The following is a 21,823-nucleotide window of genomic DNA, read 5'->3' as shown; positions in this document are numbered from 1 at the left end:
GCTCAAGGGCATAAAAGTGCTGTTCGTTCATTCACTCAACTCCCTTCACATTTTTCTGCCAGTCCGAACCAGCAACACTTTGGGCCCAAGGCTGCTTCTCTAACCTTCAGTCCATGGCAGTCCTTCTTAATGCTTGAGATTTACTCCTAGAATTAACTGCTCATCCTTGTTTTAAAAAAAAAATAAAATAAAAGTGTCTCTGAGAACTTTAGAGATGAAAGTGGAGCAAAGAAAAAAATCCTGAACTTTTGAAAGTCAAACTAAGATTGGGGGGGGCAACGTCCCCCGAAAAAATTTTAATAACACGCAAAACCCTAGTACTTATTTTCACTAAAACAAGTTATAACTTTTAAGCCTTTTTCTTTCATGTACATTAATGATTAACATGTCAAAAATATCAAATTTAATTCCCCTAGTTAATGAGTAATTTTCAGGAGTGCATTTAGAAAACGCGGTGATTTTCCTGCTACACAGTTCATTACTTGAAAAAAATCAGACAGTTGAAGGTAAACTCAGCAAAATCCCAAAACAGTACTGTTAAAAAGTAAAACGTCTGTTAGAGTTTCTAAAGCGTTCAGGTTTCACTGTTGGGGACATTGAGCCTCTTTAGTGGAGTTGTGCGTTTGCATAAGCTAAAGTGAACTAAAAATTTCCAATTCATATTTATGTGAGGGTGGCATGGTGGTGTAGTGGTTAGTGCTGTCGCCTCACAGCAAGAAGGTCCGGGTTCGAGCCCTGTGGCCGGCGAGGGCCTTTCTGTGTGGAGTTTGCATGTTCTCCCCGTGTCCGTGTGGGTTTCCTCCGGGTGCTCCGGTTTCCCCCACAGTCCAAAGACATGCAGGTTAGGTTAACTGGTGACTCTAAATTGAGCGTAGGTGTGAATATGAGTGTGAATGGTTGTCTGTGTCTATGTGTCAGCCCTGTGATGACCTGGCGACTTGTCCAGGGTGTACCCCGCCTTTCGCCCGTAGTCAGCTGGGATAGGCTCCAGCTTGTCTGCGACCCTGTAGGACAGGATAAAGCGGCTGGAGATAATGAGATGAGATATTTATGCGAGTTGAAGCCAATTGTTTACATTAGTTCGTATTGTCTGTAAATTTAAACACGCCAATGAATACCAAATTTCTCATGTAAATCGGGGCGTAGTTAGGATTTTTCATGGTGTGTGTGTGTGTGTGTGTGTGTGTGTGTGTGTGATGCACTGACTGGCAGCCTGAGTGCATTATGTAACAAAAAAATTAATTACCATTGCTAGTTTTAGGTCGCTTAGAAACCGGTTCTTCCATTATTGCAGTTTCTTCCACGTTTTCTTGATGTTGTGTTCTAGAAACGCCACAGTAAAACTTACCTTCGAAGCCACAAAATGCAACTTTGATGGAAAAAAATGTATAATAAATTGCTTACCTCTCTTCACGTTGAAAGAAGGAGGAAAGTTACGCTTGTTTTGACATGGCGAATTATTAACACACGAGGAAATGCTTGTAATTCGCAACTAAAAAGACTGCAGCTTCACTGGCAGCTTGAACATGCTTTCTAGTGCGATTGTGTTACGCTTGCACAGAATGGTGTCAGTCCTGCGCGCCTTGGGTATGCGCGCCGTTACAAAGAACACCCGTCTTTAATCAATGAACTATGTTTGGGCTATTTAAGGACTGAGCCCATGCAAAGACGATGCGAAGTATTACACCGCGTCTAGGAACGCGAAAAATCTGAAAAATAAATTTCTCCATTTGGGAAACCGGAGATTTTCAAGAGTTGTCAAATATCCGGATTTCCGGGTAAATCTGGAAGACTTTCATCTATAGAACTTTAACGCATTTTACTCCCAGCTTTGAACTAAACTTGTTCAGTCTTAAGTACACTTCTAAGACTATTTTTGATAATTCTCAGAAGCTTGATGCATACCAGGCTCTGGTTCCTGTTCCCCAAGTTTGTCTATAAAGGTACATTTTCATCATAATAATCTGAACATGATTGTTTTTATTCCTCAGTGAATTAATTATGCTAATTTTCTTTTTATTACAGAAAATTCATGAAAACTAGTGCACATAAGCTTTTAGCTTCGGATGAACATTATAGTCTGTTCATTCTGCAGTCATGAGAAGCCCATGGGCTAAAGTTTCGATTTTCACAGACCATCTGGTCTGGGATCAAAGTTCCTCTCTTGTGGCTACTGGGGTTCATCACAATGCAGTAAAAACAGGAGAGAAAGCTACATCAAAGCACTTGCGGCAGGCTCAAATGAGCTACAGAAACAGAAAAACTTGAAGTGAGGATGCACAAATTTAGAACTGGCTTCTATTTTGGCATTTTATAGGGCCGTCTGGTTCTGCACCCCGACAGGACATTAGTCCTGAAAGCACGCTGGGCCAGACAAGAACATATGCTCCCGTCGGCGGAGTGCACAGGGCGTGAGCGTGTTCATCAATAAGAACGCTCATTTTTCCCCTTCCTCTTCTTCTCAGCCTATTATGGTTTATCAGTGATCTGATAAAAATAGAAGATAAAATGACGATTTTAATAGATGAACCACAAACTGTGAGCCGCTTTTGAACCCCCACCCTTCTGCCCTGCCGTACGTCTAATGACTGTTCATTACCAAACAGGACAAGATGAACATTTTTCAGTTCATTAGGGATATGTTCTATGTGTTTTTCCACTCGTTTTTCCTCTTCCTTCCTTCCTTCCTCCCTCTCCTCACTTCCTCTTCACTCTGTGCACTCTTTCTCTCTCTCTCTCTCACTCCCCCTTTCTATCAGACTGGCGTAATCCTGAAGATTCGTTCGGGGGAGTCTTAATTACACCATAATGGATAATGGTTATTAAACGCAGCCGACAGTAATGAAGCTCTATTCATTTGCAGCAGTGCGGGGGTACAATGCCGGCGAGCTAGGGAGTAAAATAGCCTCGCCGTTGCAGATTAATAGGCGAAATTATCATTCAATTTCAGAAACCTCATACGCAATTCATAGGAACAAGGAGAGATTAAGGAATGAGCACTGCGACAAAAGCAATGCATTTTAATAATGATCTCTATCAGCACCACTGACAATTGGGTACAGTAATCAGTTTAACTGGCAATGGCTATTTAAGCATACAGTCACTGGCTTGCTGTACGTGTGTGTGTTGGGTATATTGGCCATTATGATTGGCCATCTGGAGAAAAGGAAGGTAAGCATCATTTAACCAACAGCACCATGCAGTGGGCAGTGTAACTCATTGCAGTAGGTAGAACCTAAGTTTGCATAACTTTTCCACATTCTCTAGTATTACAGCCTTGAAATGAAACAGACTTTCAATTACAGGTCATGAGTCTCCAAAAAAATGGCCCATAATACTGAACTGGGGAGAAGAATTCAATATAGTTTGCAAAATTATTTACAAATAACATTGAACATGACTTGTCTGTACTTCATTTGCATGTCTGTTAGCTCATATTATAGAAATGGGGTGTGGCCGATCATTTAAAGTGATTCTCGATTTACAGTGACTGTCAAACTTCATGCTTAAGCTTTACTCCTACTCCTTTAAAGCTAGACGGCCTTTCGATTTCATAAAATCAGTGAAATTTAGTTCCCTCTGAAATGTGGTCATTGCGATACATGTTTATTTCTGCAACATCGCAAGAACCCAGGCCATTCTGTGGCTGGGAAGGTATTTAATTTGAGGGGATTCCTTAGCAAATAATGTGCATGAAATCGCTCGCTTCAGGCAGATTCTACCATAAGAGAGGCCAGTTAAGTCCCATCTCCTTAAATTGCTGAATTGATTATTTTGATCATTCTATTAAGTTTTTCTAGTAGCATTTGGGGTCTTGGACATTCACAGTAAGTTTTAGGACAGTAGTCCTGGTAACTAATTAATAAAAGCCTGACATGACAGACATGCTAAATGACAATAGAAACACATCGGTTTCTATCATCAAAATCTGACAGACAAACTAACGTCTACCATCATATTCTGACAGACACTCTAGATGACAATAGCAACAAAACTGTTTCTTACATTATTAATCTGACAAATTTAGTAATAATATTAAATACCTCATCACTAGAACCAAATAATAAAATCTCATCTCATCTCATTATCTCTAGCTGCTTTATCCTTCTACAGGGTCGCAGGCAAGCTGGAGCCTATCCCAGCTGACTATGGGCGAAAGGCGGGGTACACCCTGGACAAGTCGCCAGGTCATCACAGGGCTGACACATAGACACAGACAACCATTCACCCTCACATTCACACCTACGCTCAATTTAGAGTCACCAGTTAACCTAACCTGCATGTCTTTGGACTGTGGGGGAAACCAGAGCACCCGGAGGAAACCCACGCGGACATGGGGAGAACATGCAAACTCCACACAGAAAGGCCCTCGCCGGCCACGGGGCTCGAACCCAGGACCTTCTTGCTGTGAGGTGACAGCGCTAACTACTACACCACCGTGCCACCTAAATAATAAAATAAAATATTGAAATAAAAAAGATAAAATTTATTTTCAGAATTGAAATATCAACAATAATTGTCAGAACAGTGACGATAGACACGACTGTGTCACTTTCACGGGGAAATAACACACTGAAACGGCCTGTCGGCTGAAAGGGTCGCAAGTGGCTCTGATTTATCTCAACTTACGATAGTTTTCCTCCAGAAAATTTTACATATGAATGCACAAATATATTCTCAATGTTTCTAGCGTCAAAAATTTCTATCGTCAGGATAGCTGAGTGAAAATCTTACCTTGATTTATTTGATGAAATCTAGCTGTCAGAACTCCAAGTCTTGCCCAGAAGTAAATGTCTGCTGTCACAAAAATCATGCGCAGTAGAATTTCCTCTTTGCGTCAGTCAACATGTGCGTGGTGAGGGCTTGAATTTTGCTATCGTCGGGTGCATTTGACTGACAGACTGACGATAGCATTTTTTAAAAATAACTGTGGGCTTCTCTCGTGAACGAAATAGTTTTTTCGCTGTTAATCTATTTCAACTCTATCTGTTGACACCCAAAAATTATAAAGCCTGCTTCCACACGATAACTACCAAAGATCCATAATGGCCGAGTCTATCGTCAGGTCATCTGACAGAAATTCACTGACGATAGCAACAGGGATAATGAAATTGATTTTTAAAATGGGAGTTATGTCTGTCAGATATGTCAAAGAAATAGAACTTTATTCTTTAAAAATCTTTTATTGATCTACTCAGTGTATTTTTAAATGACGTGCTGTTTCAGAAGACCAAATACCATATTTTCAATCTTGAAAATATTACCTCACTGAAAAAAGGACAAGAAAAATTTCTTATTTTGTGGGCAAGTGATTAATGGATCCAGTTACGGTAGAAACGGCGTTCACGCAGTCAGGCAGACAGAGGAAGTCCGTGTGCGCATGCACAGGTTTACCTGCTTCTTCTTTTGGGTTTTACGGCAGCTGGCATCCACATTCACAGTGTTGCATTACTGCCATCTACAGGTTTACCTTGACCGTGCACTGACAGTTCCATCATTCTGTCTCTAAACGAACAGCTGATCACACCAAGGTGCTCGCTGATCGCCGATATTTATTAGTTTGGTCCTGCGTTTCCTTTGTGTAGAACATAACGTCTTTTCTTCTCACTTTCCGTTACTGTAGTCGGTCTTTCACGTTTCATTCGCACGCTCACGTCCTCCATTTTTCTCTCCTGTTTCAAATTTGTATCCCACAATGCTTTGTGCGAATGGGGAAAGCCCATCACGTGATGCATGACGGAGTATCTTGAATTGGGTCATGGTGAAGGAGGACAAAATAGTGGAGAATTTAAGACCGCATAGCCCTAAATTCATTAATTGTTCTATTCAAAAAACTAATAAAAGTGGAAGTCTGGGATTCGAATTCAGTAGCTTTCGGTCCACTAAACAAAAATAACTGGGTGTCAGGGAAAATTCCTTTTTATGACCTAGACTTGAAAAATCTGAAAGGCAGTCTACCTGTAAAAGTTGCTCTGAGAACTTTTATAATGTGTTTTACTCATAGTTTTTAATTAAGAAATTCCTGACAAGCAAAAGCCTTTCCATGAGAACGCATGGCAGTATTTATAACATCTGTGTGAGAGGCGCAACGCTGTATGCCAGCAAGTGCTAGGCCCTGAAGAAGGCTGAGTTTTGTAGATTGTAAAGGAACGCGTGATCACTGGTCAGGTAGATTTGCGGCATGAGAGGAGATAAAGACATCCCAACCTCTTCCCTGTTTGAGTGGCTTGATATTGCAGATCTGAAGACAGCCATTTCAGGTAGACGCCCAAGATGGTTTGGACACGTGCAACGCAGCAAGTCGTGAATTGCCAAAGTGACCAGCCTTAGCGTGGAGGGACGGGTGCCTAGGGGCAGGCCATGGAAAACCTGGTTGGAGGTCATCCGAAGTGACCTCCGTGAATACAAGCTGGAGGCCTCGGACACATTGGATAGACAGGGATGGAAAAGAAAAACCAAAATTGCCATACAATGTCGTACCTACTTCCCAGTGGACAAGCCAACGTAAAACCGGATAGAGAGCAAGAGGAAAAAAAAATAAAAAAATTGTCCTTAAAAAAAAAAGTTTTCATAAATATTCATACTTGTTCCTGTTGTTCTTCTTTCAGCTGATCCCATATGTTCGGGGTCACTACAGCGGATCTGTTCTGCATATTTGATTTGGCATAGGTTTTACACCGGATGCCCTTCCTGATGCAACCCTTCCCAATCTATCCGGGCTTGGGACCAACACTATATCTTGTGCAACCCCATATACTTGTTCCTGCGAGACCTTTCAGTTAGTTCTGGTCCAACCAGTTGCTATCAGAAGCTAAATAATTATTGAAATGGAGTCCATCTAAGTGTAACTAAAATGTCACGTGATCTTAATATGAATGCACCTGTTCCTGGGAGGCCCCAGAGTTTGTAAGAGAACATACCAACACAAATCGCTTCATGAAGACCAAGGAACTATCAAAACAAGTCTGGTACAAAGCTCTGGAAAGTATCAATCGGGGACAACTAAACATATCCTGAAGTAGAAAGAATATGGCACAACCATGATTCTGCCTAGAGGAGGCCTTCCTCTAGGCAGAATCAAGAGTTGCAGGGGGTACAAAAAAAAAAAAAAGTTAGCACTGAAAGAAAAAAAAAAAAAAAGTTTATAGTTTGCCAAAACACATGCTGGAGAGGTTCCCCAATCTGATAAGACCAACTTAGACCTTTTTGTTCTTGGTACAATGTTTGGTCGAAGCCCACATCGCTCATCATGATAATTTACACCAGGTGTGAACAGGGCTTAAGTCTATTGAATACTTTTGCACAGGTACTGGTTTTTAGTTGTATCCCAACATTCTTGACAGGAAACTGACATGGTGACAGTGAGCAGATGTGGGGAACACCCTCGGTTTACATTACTCAAGAATCTAGAGGTCACTGGGGTTACCACATCCTGAACCAGGGAACTAGTCCATTAAGTGAGTTGCTTTCCTCGTTTGCTATGAGATGACCGGCAAAAATTGGGTTGTGCTATGCAGGGCTCAATCCTAGACACTGCAGACCCTCACAGATCAAGTTTAGGACCTTTTTCATCTCCAAGTTGGGACCTCAATGTCTAGCGGTGAAGTGCCACGAGATAGTGTTGCATTTGCTATGCTTTAAAACACACCACCAAACTGGAAACCTAATTATTAAGCCCTTCTTCAGGTATGCAGAGATCCATTAGGGAAAACAGTACACTTTCAGAAAAAAGGTAAGTTATTCGTCTGTACTTTTTCCTTGTGGCTGGGGATGTACCCTCAGGTTGCTGGGATGGTACATTTTTGTACCTTTTGTATGCATCTTTTACCGAGAAATACATAGGTACCTGTATAAAAAGTGTAAAGCTTTGCTCTAAAAAGGCCATTTTTAAGGCGTGCTTAGGCCATTCTTAAAAAAAAAATCAGTTTCCTGTCCACCGGGTGAGCAAAAAAAAATTCAGTAGGGAGGGAGGGATTTTTTTTTTAATTTTTTTTTTTTAATGGATGGATAAGAAATCGCAATGCTTTTTCTTTCAGTACTTTTTTTTATTACAAAAGCAGACACATTTAATAAAATGACAGTTTAATCAACTGAAACTTGTACAAAAACTTTAAGTTAGCATTTTAAATGCTGACTGCAACATTTGCAAAACTTTTACAAAAAGGTACTTAAAATGTCCGACACACGGACTTTTTGTAGTTTTAAATCGACCGTTAGGCCTAGTTCGGATGAAATTACACTATTAAAATGATCACTGAATGATTTGTTTTTCTGAATCTTTACTATTTTGTTGTTCGCTAGAATACCATTTTGCGATTTCACACTTAAGCAAATGTTTGAAAACTCCGGATCTCCTTCCTTCATGGTGGCTGCCATTTTTTTGTGCCGCACGGCGCATGCACAGAGCTGATTCGACAGGGCTTTCCACAAGCGCCGGCTGCCGGCCATACAGCCGACTACACAATTAAGTCCAGCCGGCTACTTTAATGACTATTATTTTTGTAGCCCACAGGCTCCAAGTATTAATTTTCGATTTTAATAAAATTAAAAGTTTATCTAACGGACTGACAATAATGTCAAACTGAACCGCACTCATTTAAGTTGTGATTCGCGCCGTTTGTACCGATAATAACCACAAATTCCCTGCCGACTTCGTTGATCAAGGGAGAGTAAGTCATCCACGGCCCCGACATGCGGTGTGTGCGCGCGCACACGGCGGAGGCAGTAGTGTGTCAGGGCCGTCGGAGGCGACATCAGAGGGAACAGAAGCAGAGATGACGCTTATTTCGTCTCCGGTAAACCAGTCTTCTCTCATTCAATTACGTGCTGGCATCAAAAGACACCGTTGGTTGTAAATGAAACCAAACTGAATCGTTGGAGTGCATTTGCATACACAAATAGAGAAATGTTCGCCGAGTGTTTGTGTAGCCACCACTGCAGACCGTTGTCGTTGTTAATTCATAGCATGCTCAGCTGCGTGAATGTGTCATGCAGCGAAAATAAGAGATTTACAAGCCAGGAACGCCTCATGATGCAATACGCAAGAAAAGAAAGATGATTTACTGCCATTTTACTTTGTATTTGAGTAAAGTGAATAAATCAATGGTCTGTGGAAAATACATTTAATCCTGGGAACTGCGTGCACAGGAGTTTATTATTAGTGATGCAGTGCTATGCATTGCAAACTATTGACTCCCATATAGGGAGCAAAGCACAGCAAACTCTTGTTCTTCTGTTTTTCATCTTCTGTACAAATTTCGATTTCGAATAACCGTGCATCGCACACAGACAAACAATACATCAAAACGTGCGGCTCGAACAGACTCATTATGCTATTACTTTGTTCAGCATTCTACGATTTTTTTCGTGACGTAGTCACGAGAAAAAAAAAATCACACAATGTCCCATTCATTTTCTATGGAATTAATTGAAAAAAAAAATCGCACATTTTCAATGTTTTTCAAACATCCGCTGCTCTGGTATGCTTTCACCTAGAGACATGATTCAAACTTTAAAACGTAGACAAACTTCTCCTGTGTGGATCTGGCATTCAACTTTTTTGCTGGGTTCTATACTTTTTGATCAGTCACAGATCAAACACCATGATCAATTCTGGAGAAATTCAGACTTTATAATGGGTGTCTATGGCGTTACACTTCAGTGGAGCTCGTTAAGTTAGAGTGTAGAGAGCTTGAAAAAGTAGCTCAAACTTTCTCATTTAAACTGTGTTTTCAGCCACAAATTTCACTCTACAGACATAATTTTCTCAAAAGTTGTAGTCACACTTGTCTTGATTCACACAATGTGTCTACCTGAGCGATAGGACTTACAGTTTTTGAATGAGAAGCCTGAAAGTAAGGACAGGACAGCCACGCTGCCCCATAGACTCCCATTATAAACCTGGCTGCGCTCTGACTGCAAAATCAGAAATGTCACTTGTTTTTAACTCGCTCTATTGTCCACATTTTTTTACACTAGGGACAAAAAAAATTACATCAAATGTGTTCATGGGAGGCTTGTAGCGCTCAATGTGCAAGAATTTTGTGAATAGCTCCTTTCGTTTCCGTGTAAATCCCCGTTGTTCGAGGAGAGGGAACTCTGAGAAAAAGCGCTCTTTGCTTGTCATATTGTGTCTCTTCCCTGCGCCTGAGCACCGTTACCAAGGCGACGAGCTCCACTCAGGGAGCAGAGAGGGGAGGGGCTGCTCTCTCTCTCTCACACACACACACAGGTTCAGAGCATCGGAGCCTCATAGCCTGCGATACGCGCCCTGCAGCACTCTCACCATTTCACACAGGGGAATTGGCGGCTCCTTATTTGTCATGGCTGGCTAGTATGAGCCTTAGTGGAAAGCCCTGGGAATGCGTAAATGTCAAGTTCGATTTTAGATTTACGAACCCGAAAAAAAAATGTCGAAAAACAGGCATTAAAAAAAAAAAAAAAAAAAAAAAAAAACATTTCACCCGCACAAACGGCATTCACCCGGCCAGTGGACCGGAAACAGAACATTTTTTAATAATGGCCTTATACACCTTGGGTGGCACAGTGGTGCAGTGGTTAGCGCTGCTGCCTCACAGCAATAACGTTCTGGGCTCGAGTCCAGCGGCCAACAGGGGCCCTCTGTGTGTGGAGTTCACGTGTTCTCCTCGTGAATGCATGGGTTTCCTCCAGGTGCTCTGGTTTCCTCCCACAGTCCAAAGACATGCAGTTTAGGTCAACTGGCTACTCTAAATTGCCCACATGAAGGTCTGGGTCACCCAAATCACAAGAGAATTGATGGTTTCCTGGATCGCCGACCCTCAACTACGAGGATGGCAGCAGACAGAACTATATACCCTAAATTATTTTAAGATACATTATATTTACATATGGGTACAAAAATTAGGGTACCACCCCAGAAACAAGGAATGGTACAGTTTAACATCCTTTTCTTTTTCCTGAGAGTGTACTGATGACTGGAATTTGAAAACTGTGTACTTTTTAATAGACCTAGAATGATCAGTTCTTTACCTGCCATCATTGCTACAAGACTGGCTTTGTAGACGTTGGTGAATGTGCCGAGCTCTCCTACTGCCAGGATGGTCTTCATGTGGGCATCGCCACATGCCTGGCGGAACTGCTGGATCTCATCATATAAATCTGCAGAAGCAAAGAAAAAAAGTGTAAAAGTTATATAATTAAATAAATTATTAAAAAGTATATTTATAGCCACAAGCAGTAATGAGGGGGGCCAAATAGAGCAGCAGGGCATAGTTGCCATGGAAACTTCATGTCATTTTATCAAGGGCATGGCTGTATGTACTGACAGGAAGTTTCACGTCAACTGACCAAAGATGGGCCAAGATATGGGCTCACTTCCTGTTCGGTGGTTTTTAGATCAAAGAAACGAAGAGTAATGACTGAAAATACACTGTTTCTCCTTATTATAGCACCCCAGAGTGGTCAAATGGGGTAACTGTTCCTGGACTCCCTCAGGGTGGAGGAGCCTTGAATCATTTCACCAAGTTTGGTCTACATACATAAAAGCATTACTGAGAAATAGCCTCACTTCCTGTTTGAAGGCTTCGCCATCAAATATGATAGCAAAACAGGAAATGACATCATGTCCAGACCTCATAATTTAAAGACATGACTTTAAATAACAATCATGATTTTAGATCAAAGATATGAAGAGTAATGACGTTCTCCCCCCTCCATTATAGCGCCCCCGAGTGGTAAAATGGGGCAATTTTTTCTGGCCTCCCTATGGGTGATGTTTTGAGTCAGTCTACCAAGTTTGGTTTAGATACAGAAGAACTGATGAGATATGGGCTCACTTCCTGTTTGGCAACTTCAAAAGCACTGACAATGAAAATTCATCAAAATTCATTGAACAGCAGCAGCCAGATCATTTGCCCTAGGAAAATTCAATTACTTTTGGTCAGAATACTCTAGGTGATACGTACCAAATTTGGTGGCGATAGAATCAACGATCTAGGACTAGTTCACAAAAGTAGGGTTTTTTTTCCACCTCATCTCATTATCTGTAGCCACTTTATCCTGCTCTACAGGGTCGCAGGCAAGCTGGAGCCTATCCCAGCTGACTACAGGCGAGAGGCGGGGTACACCCTGGACAAGTCGCCAGGTCATCACAGGGCTGACACATAGACACAGACAACCATTCACACTCACATTCACACCTACGGTCAATTTAGAGTCACCAGTTAACTTAACCTGCATGTCTTTGGACTGTGGGGGAAACCGGAGCACCCAGAGGAAACCCACGGGGAGAACATGCAAACTCCACACAGAAAGGCCCTCGCCGGCCACGGGGCTCGAACCCGGACCTTCTTGCTGTGAGGCGACAGCGCTAACCACTACACCACCGTGCCGCCAGGGTTTTTTTTGAAAAATTCTAAGTGGCAGAAAATCCATTATGGTGGACTTTAACGGCAATAGGTGCATTCAAATTGAGATGGTCCAAGGATTTGGGGGGGAGGAAATTATAATAACCCTAGGACAAACTGTTAGCAAACTTGATTTATAAGCAAAAAATGTACCTTGACATTTGGTCTGCTAGTGGTGCTACGAAAATGGATGGATTGACCCCAAATTTGATGCCTGGATACTTTGGACTGTCCTCTATCAATGTGCCAAATTTAATCAAAATCCAGAATAATAGTGAAAAAACTAACAATTAATTACAATGGGTACCTGGCACCTTTGGTGCTTGGCACCTAATGACTGAATTTATAATTCAACAGCATACCTCCAACGTAAAATTTAAAACTTTGGTGCTACCATCAAAGCCAAGTGCCTAAGACATGTGCATGTTAAGCTAAAATGCCTGAATGCTGGTGCAAGAAGATGAGCTTCTGTACTTTTATTGCACGTTCTGGCGCACACCGCACAGCTTGGCTATTTATTTAACCCATTGCACATATTCTCTTCTTCTCACACATTCATATCATGACTTTTCATCTTCATCATGTGACCTGTTTTTTGTACATTCCGGGACATACTGTATAGCTTGGACTTCAAAACAACCCAGGCACATACCAGGCTTGCAGTACTCAAGTCCGACTCATGCCCCAATTTTAAGGGCTCATGACTTGACTTGGACTTGAGCACTGATGACTCGGACTCATGCATTAACTGCATTCGGACTCAGACGAGCACTCGGATTTTTTCTTTATTTTTGTAGCATGCCATAATAAATTGGCATATTTATATCTACATAAATTTTTTTTAATACGAATTTTTGTGCATTCTCTTGCACATTCACCTGTGTCATGTTCAGGAACAAACTAACGTTAATGGTACTAAAACGCCTGGAGAGAACGCCCCTAGGATTGTCTGCTTTGCTTATACAGACTTCTCTAGGGTTGCCAACTCCCTGAACCTTTCAACCCAAATGCAGGACTTTTTTTCCCAGGCCTATCCGCACTGCCCCACGACGGAAATCATAACGTTTCCTTATCCAGACTAGCCTGGCAAGCCAGACTAAATGTGAATATTTAGTCTGGCCTCGCTCGTAGACATTTCCGAAGGGTGTGGGAGGAACAACCCGCTGTCTTTCAAACTGTCTTTGTGCGTATAGGCCAACGCTCTGACCAATCAGCGCAACAGTGACTGTGACGTAGTCAGAGTGACAGAAAGCAGTGGGGGAGGCCTTGAAATAAATAATTTTTCAAAATGCGTATTAATTAACAGGTTCTAGATATTAAGAAGTTTGGAGATAATGACCACAAGTTTGGAGTCTGTACCACATACTTAACATACACTTTTTTTTTTCCAAGTGTTTTTCAAGGGTTTGCTTAAACTGTTATTGAGAGTTTTTATTTAGTGGTGTTTGGTGAAATAATTTCCCTTAAATTTAAAATAACGGGAAAATAAGAAACAATCAAAAAGTAATGTTTCAAAGCTGTTTATTAATTCTTCGTACTGCACAAACTAGTCCCATCCTTTTGGCTACCAGCAGAGCCAGCTGGTAGATCAGACTTTTGCCATAGCCGGTCGGCAAAATAGCGAAAATGTCCTTCTTGAAAAGGAATGAGCGGAGAGCCTCTTCCTGCTCATGTTTCAACGAAAACTCCAAGTCTAATTCTTCTAAAACTGATTCCAAAGCGGAGTCAAACGAGTGCTGTTCACTAGCCGTAGCCATCTTTCCTGTTGTGCTTTCTCCAGCGTCGCGCAGCTTTGTCGTCACTCCTGCAAAAGCCCGCCCAAAGAATCCAAACAAAAACCTTGCGTTGTGATTGGCGGGCACGATTTGATGCCCGGGGTGTTTTGTTGATATGGTGCGAGGCTAGACCCACTCGTAGGCAAAAATATTTTTGGCCGCTAGGCGGGTGGGTCTAGTTTACTAGGCTATATCCAGACCACAATCCTACTAATTTCAGTATAATTTTGGTAAATTAATACTGCACGAGCAAAACTGTATTGTGTTTAAGTAATAGTCAAAACAATCATTAGGCCTACAAGTGTCTCTCAAATTTCTCAAACTCTGAAAAGCCTTAGGCCTAAACCAACCATTGTCATAGTTATTCTATTTGAGGGGCATATCTTGAAGGAAAAGCAAAGACAGAAATGTATGCAAGTTTTTTAAACTATTTATTAAAACTTGGATTGTACACCAGCCGACACGGAGAAATACCTCACACATACTGGAAACATTTTCCTATTTCCCTTGTTCGAGGCATCGCTAGCAAGTGAAAAATAAATTGGCTCACCATCATCTGTAGAAAGGTCAGACACTATTTTCCCCACAGTGCTTGGTCCCAAGACATTCATGGTTATCATCTCCGCTTTGGTTCTTCCCAATTGCATCTTCTTAGCAACACTCGAGTCTTGAAATAAGGTCCCATTTAATTTCACTGTACAGTCCGCGCTGTTATAACTATGGCCGTGTTTGATGGTGTGATGCACATAGGCTACCTCGCTTGCAGAAATTTTGTCGATTTCAGAAGTAGATGCGGCGAAGAATGTACTGCTGTTGCTAGCTCCTTTCGATAGCACAGCCCTTTTGTGCGAGTCTGTGTCTTCATGGCGGGATAAGTCGTGCTCGCCACCATGGCCAATAGATATCTCTCGGCGGCATAATATACAAAATGCTCTCCTAGCGTCTGTGGTGGCTTTAACCCACGACCTTTTTGCTTCCCATTCCTTGTTGTAGCTGCAAAGCCTCTTTTTCTTAGCAGGTTCATCCATTTTCACTGACTTGTTCACGAGCAGAGAACCACTGACTGAACTGAACTCAACAACCGTCTCCCACAGCAACGTTTGCATGAGTTTTGGCGCCTTATCACAGTAGCCTATCAAAGATCCCTGTTCAGAATGTGTCATCAATCACCAGTCTGCTACTATTGGACAAAATATTTCATCCATATTTCATCAAAAACTGCGACTGCGATTGGAATACGGGACGGGAGCTGTTCCTCGCAGGACAAATTAAATTCACCTAAAATTCGGGACATCCCGAAGAATTTCCGGAACTGCGTGTTCCATATGTAGAAGAACTATCAAAGAGACGACGGGGACAACCTCGAACTTCAATCGTCATTTGGTAAGACTCCACCCAGAGAAGGAAGTGACACGCTATGTTCATTGCTCTGCTGATAGCGTGGCTTGCTTGCTGACCGATGAACTAGCGAGTGTTAACCCTCTCTCATGTTCTTTGCCCTGTTGATAGCGGGGCTTGTGTCAGACTCGACTCGAAATTTTCTTTAATGACTTGGACTTGAACACTGGGGACTTAAGACTGGACTCGAGGTTTAGTGACTCGACTACAACACTGGCACATGCCCCTTAAAGATGTCCACTTTTCAAATTTGTACATTTTAGATTCTTCTTATTTTTATTCTATGTACATAACTACTTTTCTCGTTGCTAAATTCTTCTATCCTAACTGTTCAAGCACCAATCACCATAGCAAATTCCTTGTATGTGAGAACGTATTTGGTTCTGATTCTGATTCCTGACTGACCTGAAAGTGGAAATGCCTCCTTCCCCTGACTAGTTGGAGGGTGCGTTAGTCCACAATCAGTGTGTTTACATGCACATGGAGAAAATCGAATTTCTGCTGTAGCTCGACTGAAATCGAAGTTCTAAAATGCCATGGAAACACCTTAGCTCGGCTGAAATCGAACCGAAGTGGATTTCTCGTAATCGAGCTACGTGACCTAGATTATGCGATTGTAGCCGAGCTACTTAGTGCATGTAAACCCTATCGAGCTACTTACTTCAGCACTGCCCCTTCCGGAAGTGACGAGTGACGAGACCACAAGCGGGAAACACAACAGCCTCGGTCGGCATGACAACACTAGTAGAAACGTGCACTTCTGGAGCAATGAGGCGATAGAGTTCATGCTCATTCAGCTTAAGGAGTTGAATATATATAAAACCGGAAGTGTACCAACACGATGGGGCGTGTAGCGCCACCTGTGGCTCGGGTGCACAATGTACCTCACACAATAGCTCGATTTCCTTGTGTGCATGTAGGATTGGATTTCTCTGGCACCCCTGCTGGGACCCTTAGCTCGATTACCGACAGTAGCTCGATTTGGATGTGCATGTAAACGCACTGATTGTTGTTTTCCTCCATTTAAAGAACCAGATGAGCCACAGGCATCAGAGATTTTATTCTAATTGTACTAACCGGCGTGCCTGTTAAAAGCAGATTTTGTGGGCTATTTATTCATAGCTGCCCAGCAGACAAGAAGGTTCAACAAGCAGATGAACAAAATAAATCATACTCCTTTACTGAATTGACCAAAATATTTATTTGGTGTGTAGCTACAGTATTTTTAAATATAGTGCACTTCATGGTAGTGTGATCCATCTCAATCCTGTAGTGTAGTTACACTATTACTCCAGATTCATCTAGGCAAAGATCTGACGGAACGTAGACTGGAGAATTTTAACGAGATGGTTTAATCTGTGTGCACGGATGATCGCTGACCTTTTCAGAATGACGAACGTGCAGGTATGTGGAAACACTGACAGAATCGGGCAAAATGAAGATATCGAACAATCCTGCATGTAATCATCATGCAGTTAAACATGCAATAACCAGACACAAATAATATCTTTTACATGAAATGCACGTCAGAACAAAACACCGCAGCTCATAGTATAAAGGATCGCCAAAGACTTGCTCACTAGCTGACATTTTCTCGAGTGAACAAACACAAATGTATTACATGATCACAACTAGCCAACATATTAAGTACACTTCTTTTAGTCAATTAGGTTTCCGGGCAACAAAGACATGGGACTGGATGGCACGCTGGAGCTTTTTCTTGCCCAGTGGGATAGCTAATAAATGTATCATCTGTCCGCCCATGAAAATTTGTTCGGACTTAAAAGTCAAACGGTAACCAGGAATATGAGGTTGATGCCATATGCACAAATGTCAATGCACAAAACAGAAATACACACCTGCCCACTGTCCAGTCAGAGCCAACGTTCGATTAATGACAATATCGATTTCAGTTGCTCCGTCTTCTACAGCCATACGCACCTCCTCCAGACGTGTCTTTAGTGGAGTCTGACCAGCAGGGAACCCAGTAGCCACTGGATTAAAATAGACAAGAAGTTAAATTAGAGCACTGTGAGGATCTGAATGTTATGTTAACACTATGGCATACATTTGATCGTGTATTTTCAGTGTAAGGATCTCACCAGAAGCAACAGGTATGCTGGAGTTGGCTGCTTTTAAAGATTTTACTGCATCAGCTACACGAGATGGATAAACACACACTGCAGCTGTTGTAATACCTGTAAAAAAACAAACATGCATATGGGCAATGCATATTCAGGCAAAGCTCCAGATATAAATGTCAGCCAATGTACAGAACTACTCTGATGCATGAAATGGTAAGGTAGGCCAAGCAGGCAGCTGTTCAAATAAAAGTGCTTCGTCTCCCTCTTGTGAGCAACAGCATAAATGCACATATTAAGGAAGTATAATCAGACTAAAATAATGGACTAGGAGACTTCTTTCTGGTGTCTCAAACCTGAAAAGATTCATGCAGTTAAAGGTAGACTGCCTTTCTTGCCTTTTCAAGTCTAGGTCATAAAAAGAATTTTCCCCAACACCCAATTATTTTTGTTTAGTGAACCGAAAGCTACCGAATTCAAATCACAGACTTGCAATTTTATTACATTTTTTTTTTAAATAGAACAATTAATGGGCGGCATGGTGGTGTAGTGGTTAGCGCTGTTGCCTCACAGCAAGAAGGTCCTGGGTTCGAGCCCCGTGGCCGGCGAGGGCCTTTCTGTGCGGAGTTTGCATGTTCTCCCCGTGTCCGCGTGGGTTTCCTCCGGGTGCTCCGGTTTCCCCCACAGTCCAAAGACATGCAGGTTAGGTTAACTGGTGACTCTAAATTGACCGTAGGTGTGAATGTGAATGGTTGTCTGTGTCTATGTGTCAGCCCTGTGATGACCTGGCGACTTGTCCAGGGTGTACCCCGCCTTTCGCCCGTAGTCAGCTGGGATAGGCTCCAGCTTGCCTGCGACCCTGTAGAACAGGATAAAGCGGCTAGAGATAATGAGATGAGAACAATTAATGAATTTAGGGCCACATGGCCCTAGATTCCCTGCTATTTTTTCCTGCTTCACCATGACCCAATTCAAGATATTACGTCATGCATCACGTGGTGGGCTTTCCCTGTTCGAGCAAGGCATTGTGGGATACAAATTTGAAACAGGAGAGAAAAATGGAGGATGTGAGCGTGAGAATGAAACGTGAAAGACCGACTACAGTAACAGAAAACGAGAAGAAAAGATGTTATGTTATTTACAAAGGAAAGGAAACGCAGGACCAAGCTAATAAATGTCGGCGGTCAGCAAGCACCTCGGTGTGATCAGCTGTTCGTTTAGCGACAGAATGATGGAACTGTCAGTGCACAGTCAAAGGTAAACCTGTAGATGGCAGTAATGCAACACTGGATGCCAGCTGCCGTAAAACCCAAAAGATGAAAAAGACGAAGGAAAGCATGCGAATGCGCACATGGACTTCCTCTGTCTGCTTGACTGCGCGAAGCGAGCAATTTCATGCACATTATTTGCTAGAGAATCCCCTCAAATTAAATAACTTCCCAGCCACAGAATGGCCTGTTTTTTTTTTTATCTTTTTAGATATTATAGAAATAAACACATCACAATGACCAAATTTCAGAGGGAACTACTGTAAATTTCACCAATTTAATGAAATCAAAAGGCTGTCTACGTTTAAATTTTTATGGACCTTGAGTGTAGGAATACTGCTGCTTGTTTTTTATTTTTAAATTAGAGCAACCAACAATAAACATTGCTGCAGCTACTACCAGTAAACTTCTCTGTAAATAGAATGTTCATGTAAATTTGCACGTTACTGTAGTTAGCATTTCCAGTGCATTCAGTTTACCCTGATAAACTAATTGCTATCTTACACCTATTTGTCTTTAGGCTGCTAACCAAATATCAGAACTATAGGCCTGCAGAATCCATACAAAAGTCGATTTCCAGATGTTCAGTACTACACAATTTTTTCCCCCATGTTACAAGTGTAACTGGATACAAATATTTACAACTCACACCTGAATTGTGCTACCAATAAGCTTCCTGTTAAAGTTGTAGTCGGTTGAAGTTTAGTTGGTACCAACGATTTTCAAATTCAAATTCAACAAATACACATCATCCACTCAGTGCACCCTTCAAAGCCATGGTCCCAAAAACAAGGCTAGAACGACTACCACTGAATACCAGTGCAAGAGGTAACTGTCATACAATATGATTGACAAGCAAAGTGAAATGGAATAGTTGTCCTCAATAGTTGAATGTTTATGATGGGGGAAACCATGGTCTAATGGTTAGAGAAGCAGCTTTGGGACCTAAAGGTTGCCGGTTTGAGTCCCTGGACCAGCAGGAATGGCTGATGTGCCCTTGACCAAGGCATCTAAGCCTCAACTGCTCCCCAGGCTGCTCTGGGTATGTTATACATCGCTCTGGATAAAAGCGTCTGCTAAACGCCTGTAATGTAATGCACTTTTTTCTCTATTTATCAACCCTTAGGTACCATATAGACTAAAGACTTTCTGCTGAGCTGATATTTAACTGACAGCTGCTGGAGTAAAGAGACTTAAAACCACTGACTCCACCACTGATGCCTCCAGATCCATATCTTTTGTAGGATTCAGGAAGACCGTCATGCAATCCATTCTTCTCTTCTGTAGTATATGTAAGCATACCGTACGAACACTTCTAAACAGCATGGAAATGAACCTTTATCATGCATGTCCATGTTCTGCAGCAGGTCGTAGCGGATGGGCTGCACAGCCTTTGTGCACAGTCGGTGGACGTTAGACGGTGTATCATCACCAGAGAGTGTCGTCAGGTCAATGCACGTCACAGCCTTCAGGAGCCAGGCTGCCTGTAAAGGATGACACTTTGGGGTCACATGCTTCTCACAAGCACATATTTAATTTAGTATCTGCAGTCTGTCAGCATTCACGCACCTGCCACTGCTTCTTGGCGACCTTGCGGCCCTGAACTTGTTGGGCCCTTTTCAGCACAGCCTGAGTGTTCACTCTGACCTTTGACACCCACTCCAGATCTGTTGAAGAAAATATGACTTTACTACAGAACTTTAGCACAAAGCAGTCACTTCTGACTCAAAGTCTCATCTTTGTACAGCTGTGTGGAGTCCCATAGTTTGGAGAACTGATTAATTCATTCATGTAGAAATGTGTTAAGATTTCAAATGACATTCTCAAGATAAAATTCTGAATAGACATAAAATATGATTTGTGGTTTGTATGGTTTCTGGTTTGCATTTATCTAATCAACTTGGCAAAAGTCCTAGAGTCCATCTGGTCTGTAGATCATGTGTAACTTATTAAAGTTGAAACAGATCATCTCCATAATAGAAGGCGTATACAGGCAAAATAAAGCTTTATATAAAGATTACTATTATCACTAACAACATTTCTGTTTAATTATGTCATTTTATAAAAACACGCCCTGTCACGTGCACATTGGATCCACATTAATTAGGGGAAAAAAATCAACAAATTGATTAAAACACTTACCAAGATCCATTCCAGGGTTTCTGTCGGACATAATTTACAACGATAAAACCAATATGATTTATTTATTAGTAATAGTAGTATTTAAATTAATTTAATAAGAACTCTGCACGCTGCAGCTCACACCAAACTACTTCCTGGTTTTCGCGTCATCGTTACGTCACTCGGTCGAAGGCCAATGATATCACAGCTTTTCTCGGGCGTAAAGAGTCACGTGTTTAGAGAGCAGCCTATCAGAACTAATGTAACTAACAATACAGTTTAACCAGTGTAAATAATAATGGTAGGGGTTTTTTTTGTTTGTTTGATTTTAAATTAATTGGGGTTTGGGGACATTTAATACTGATTTAACACTTTATGTAACGTTACAGAGCTGGAAATCTGATAGCAAATTCATACATATATATATATATATATATATATATATATATATATATATATATATACCGTAAAATACCAAATAATAGCCGAGTTCCAATTAACCGCCAAGTTCCCTTTAACGGCCGGGTGTACGCGTGTGTTGTGACAAATAAAGGCCGGTTCCGAATACTCGCCGGGGTCTAAAAAAAAAAAAAAAAAAAAGCGTCCGAACTTTCTATCTAGAATCTTGAGGCCCAGCACTTTTCTGGTTTTCTGGTGTTTAAACGATTTTGCATTGCATAGTTTTCTACCGAAACAATATGAATGAATGAATGAATGAATGAATGAATGAATGAAATTATTTCTATAATACTGTTTACAACATTTTGTTACGTGATAATAAACATGCCATTTCA

The 21,823-nt window shown here is 41.6% G+C and overlaps 1 protein-coding gene across 1 annotated transcript in view; it reads right to left on the bottom strand.

Moving 5' to 3' along the window:
* The window catches only part of dera (deoxyribose-phosphate aldolase (putative)), a 32,200-nt gene extending 10,999 nt beyond the window's left edge, over window positions 1-21,201 (bottom strand). Inside the window, exons 1-6 of the mRNA XM_060903283.1 lie at window positions 21,051-21,201; window positions 20,478-20,575; window positions 20,245-20,392; window positions 17,662-17,757; window positions 17,419-17,553; window positions 11,011-11,139 (exon numbers count right to left, since the gene is read on the bottom strand). Coding sequence (XP_060759266.1) covers window positions 11,011-11,139; window positions 17,419-17,553; window positions 17,662-17,757; window positions 20,245-20,392; window positions 20,478-20,575; window positions 21,051-21,081 — 637 coding nt within the window. The 5' untranslated portion in view covers window positions 21,082-21,201. The remainder of the gene's footprint in view (window positions 1-11,010; window positions 11,140-17,418; window positions 17,554-17,661; window positions 17,758-20,244; window positions 20,393-20,477; window positions 20,576-21,050) is intronic.
* Between the last annotated feature and the right edge of the window lie 622 nt (window positions 21,202-21,823).

The sequence above is a fragment of the Neoarius graeffei genome, chromosome 21 (assembly GCF_027579695.1).
Source record: "Neoarius graeffei isolate fNeoGra1 chromosome 21, fNeoGra1.pri, whole genome shotgun sequence".
In the NCBI taxonomy this organism is placed as follows: Eukaryota; Metazoa; Chordata; class Actinopteri; order Siluriformes; family Ariidae; genus Neoarius; species Neoarius graeffei.
This window is presented reverse-complemented; position numbering and strand designations above follow the sequence as displayed.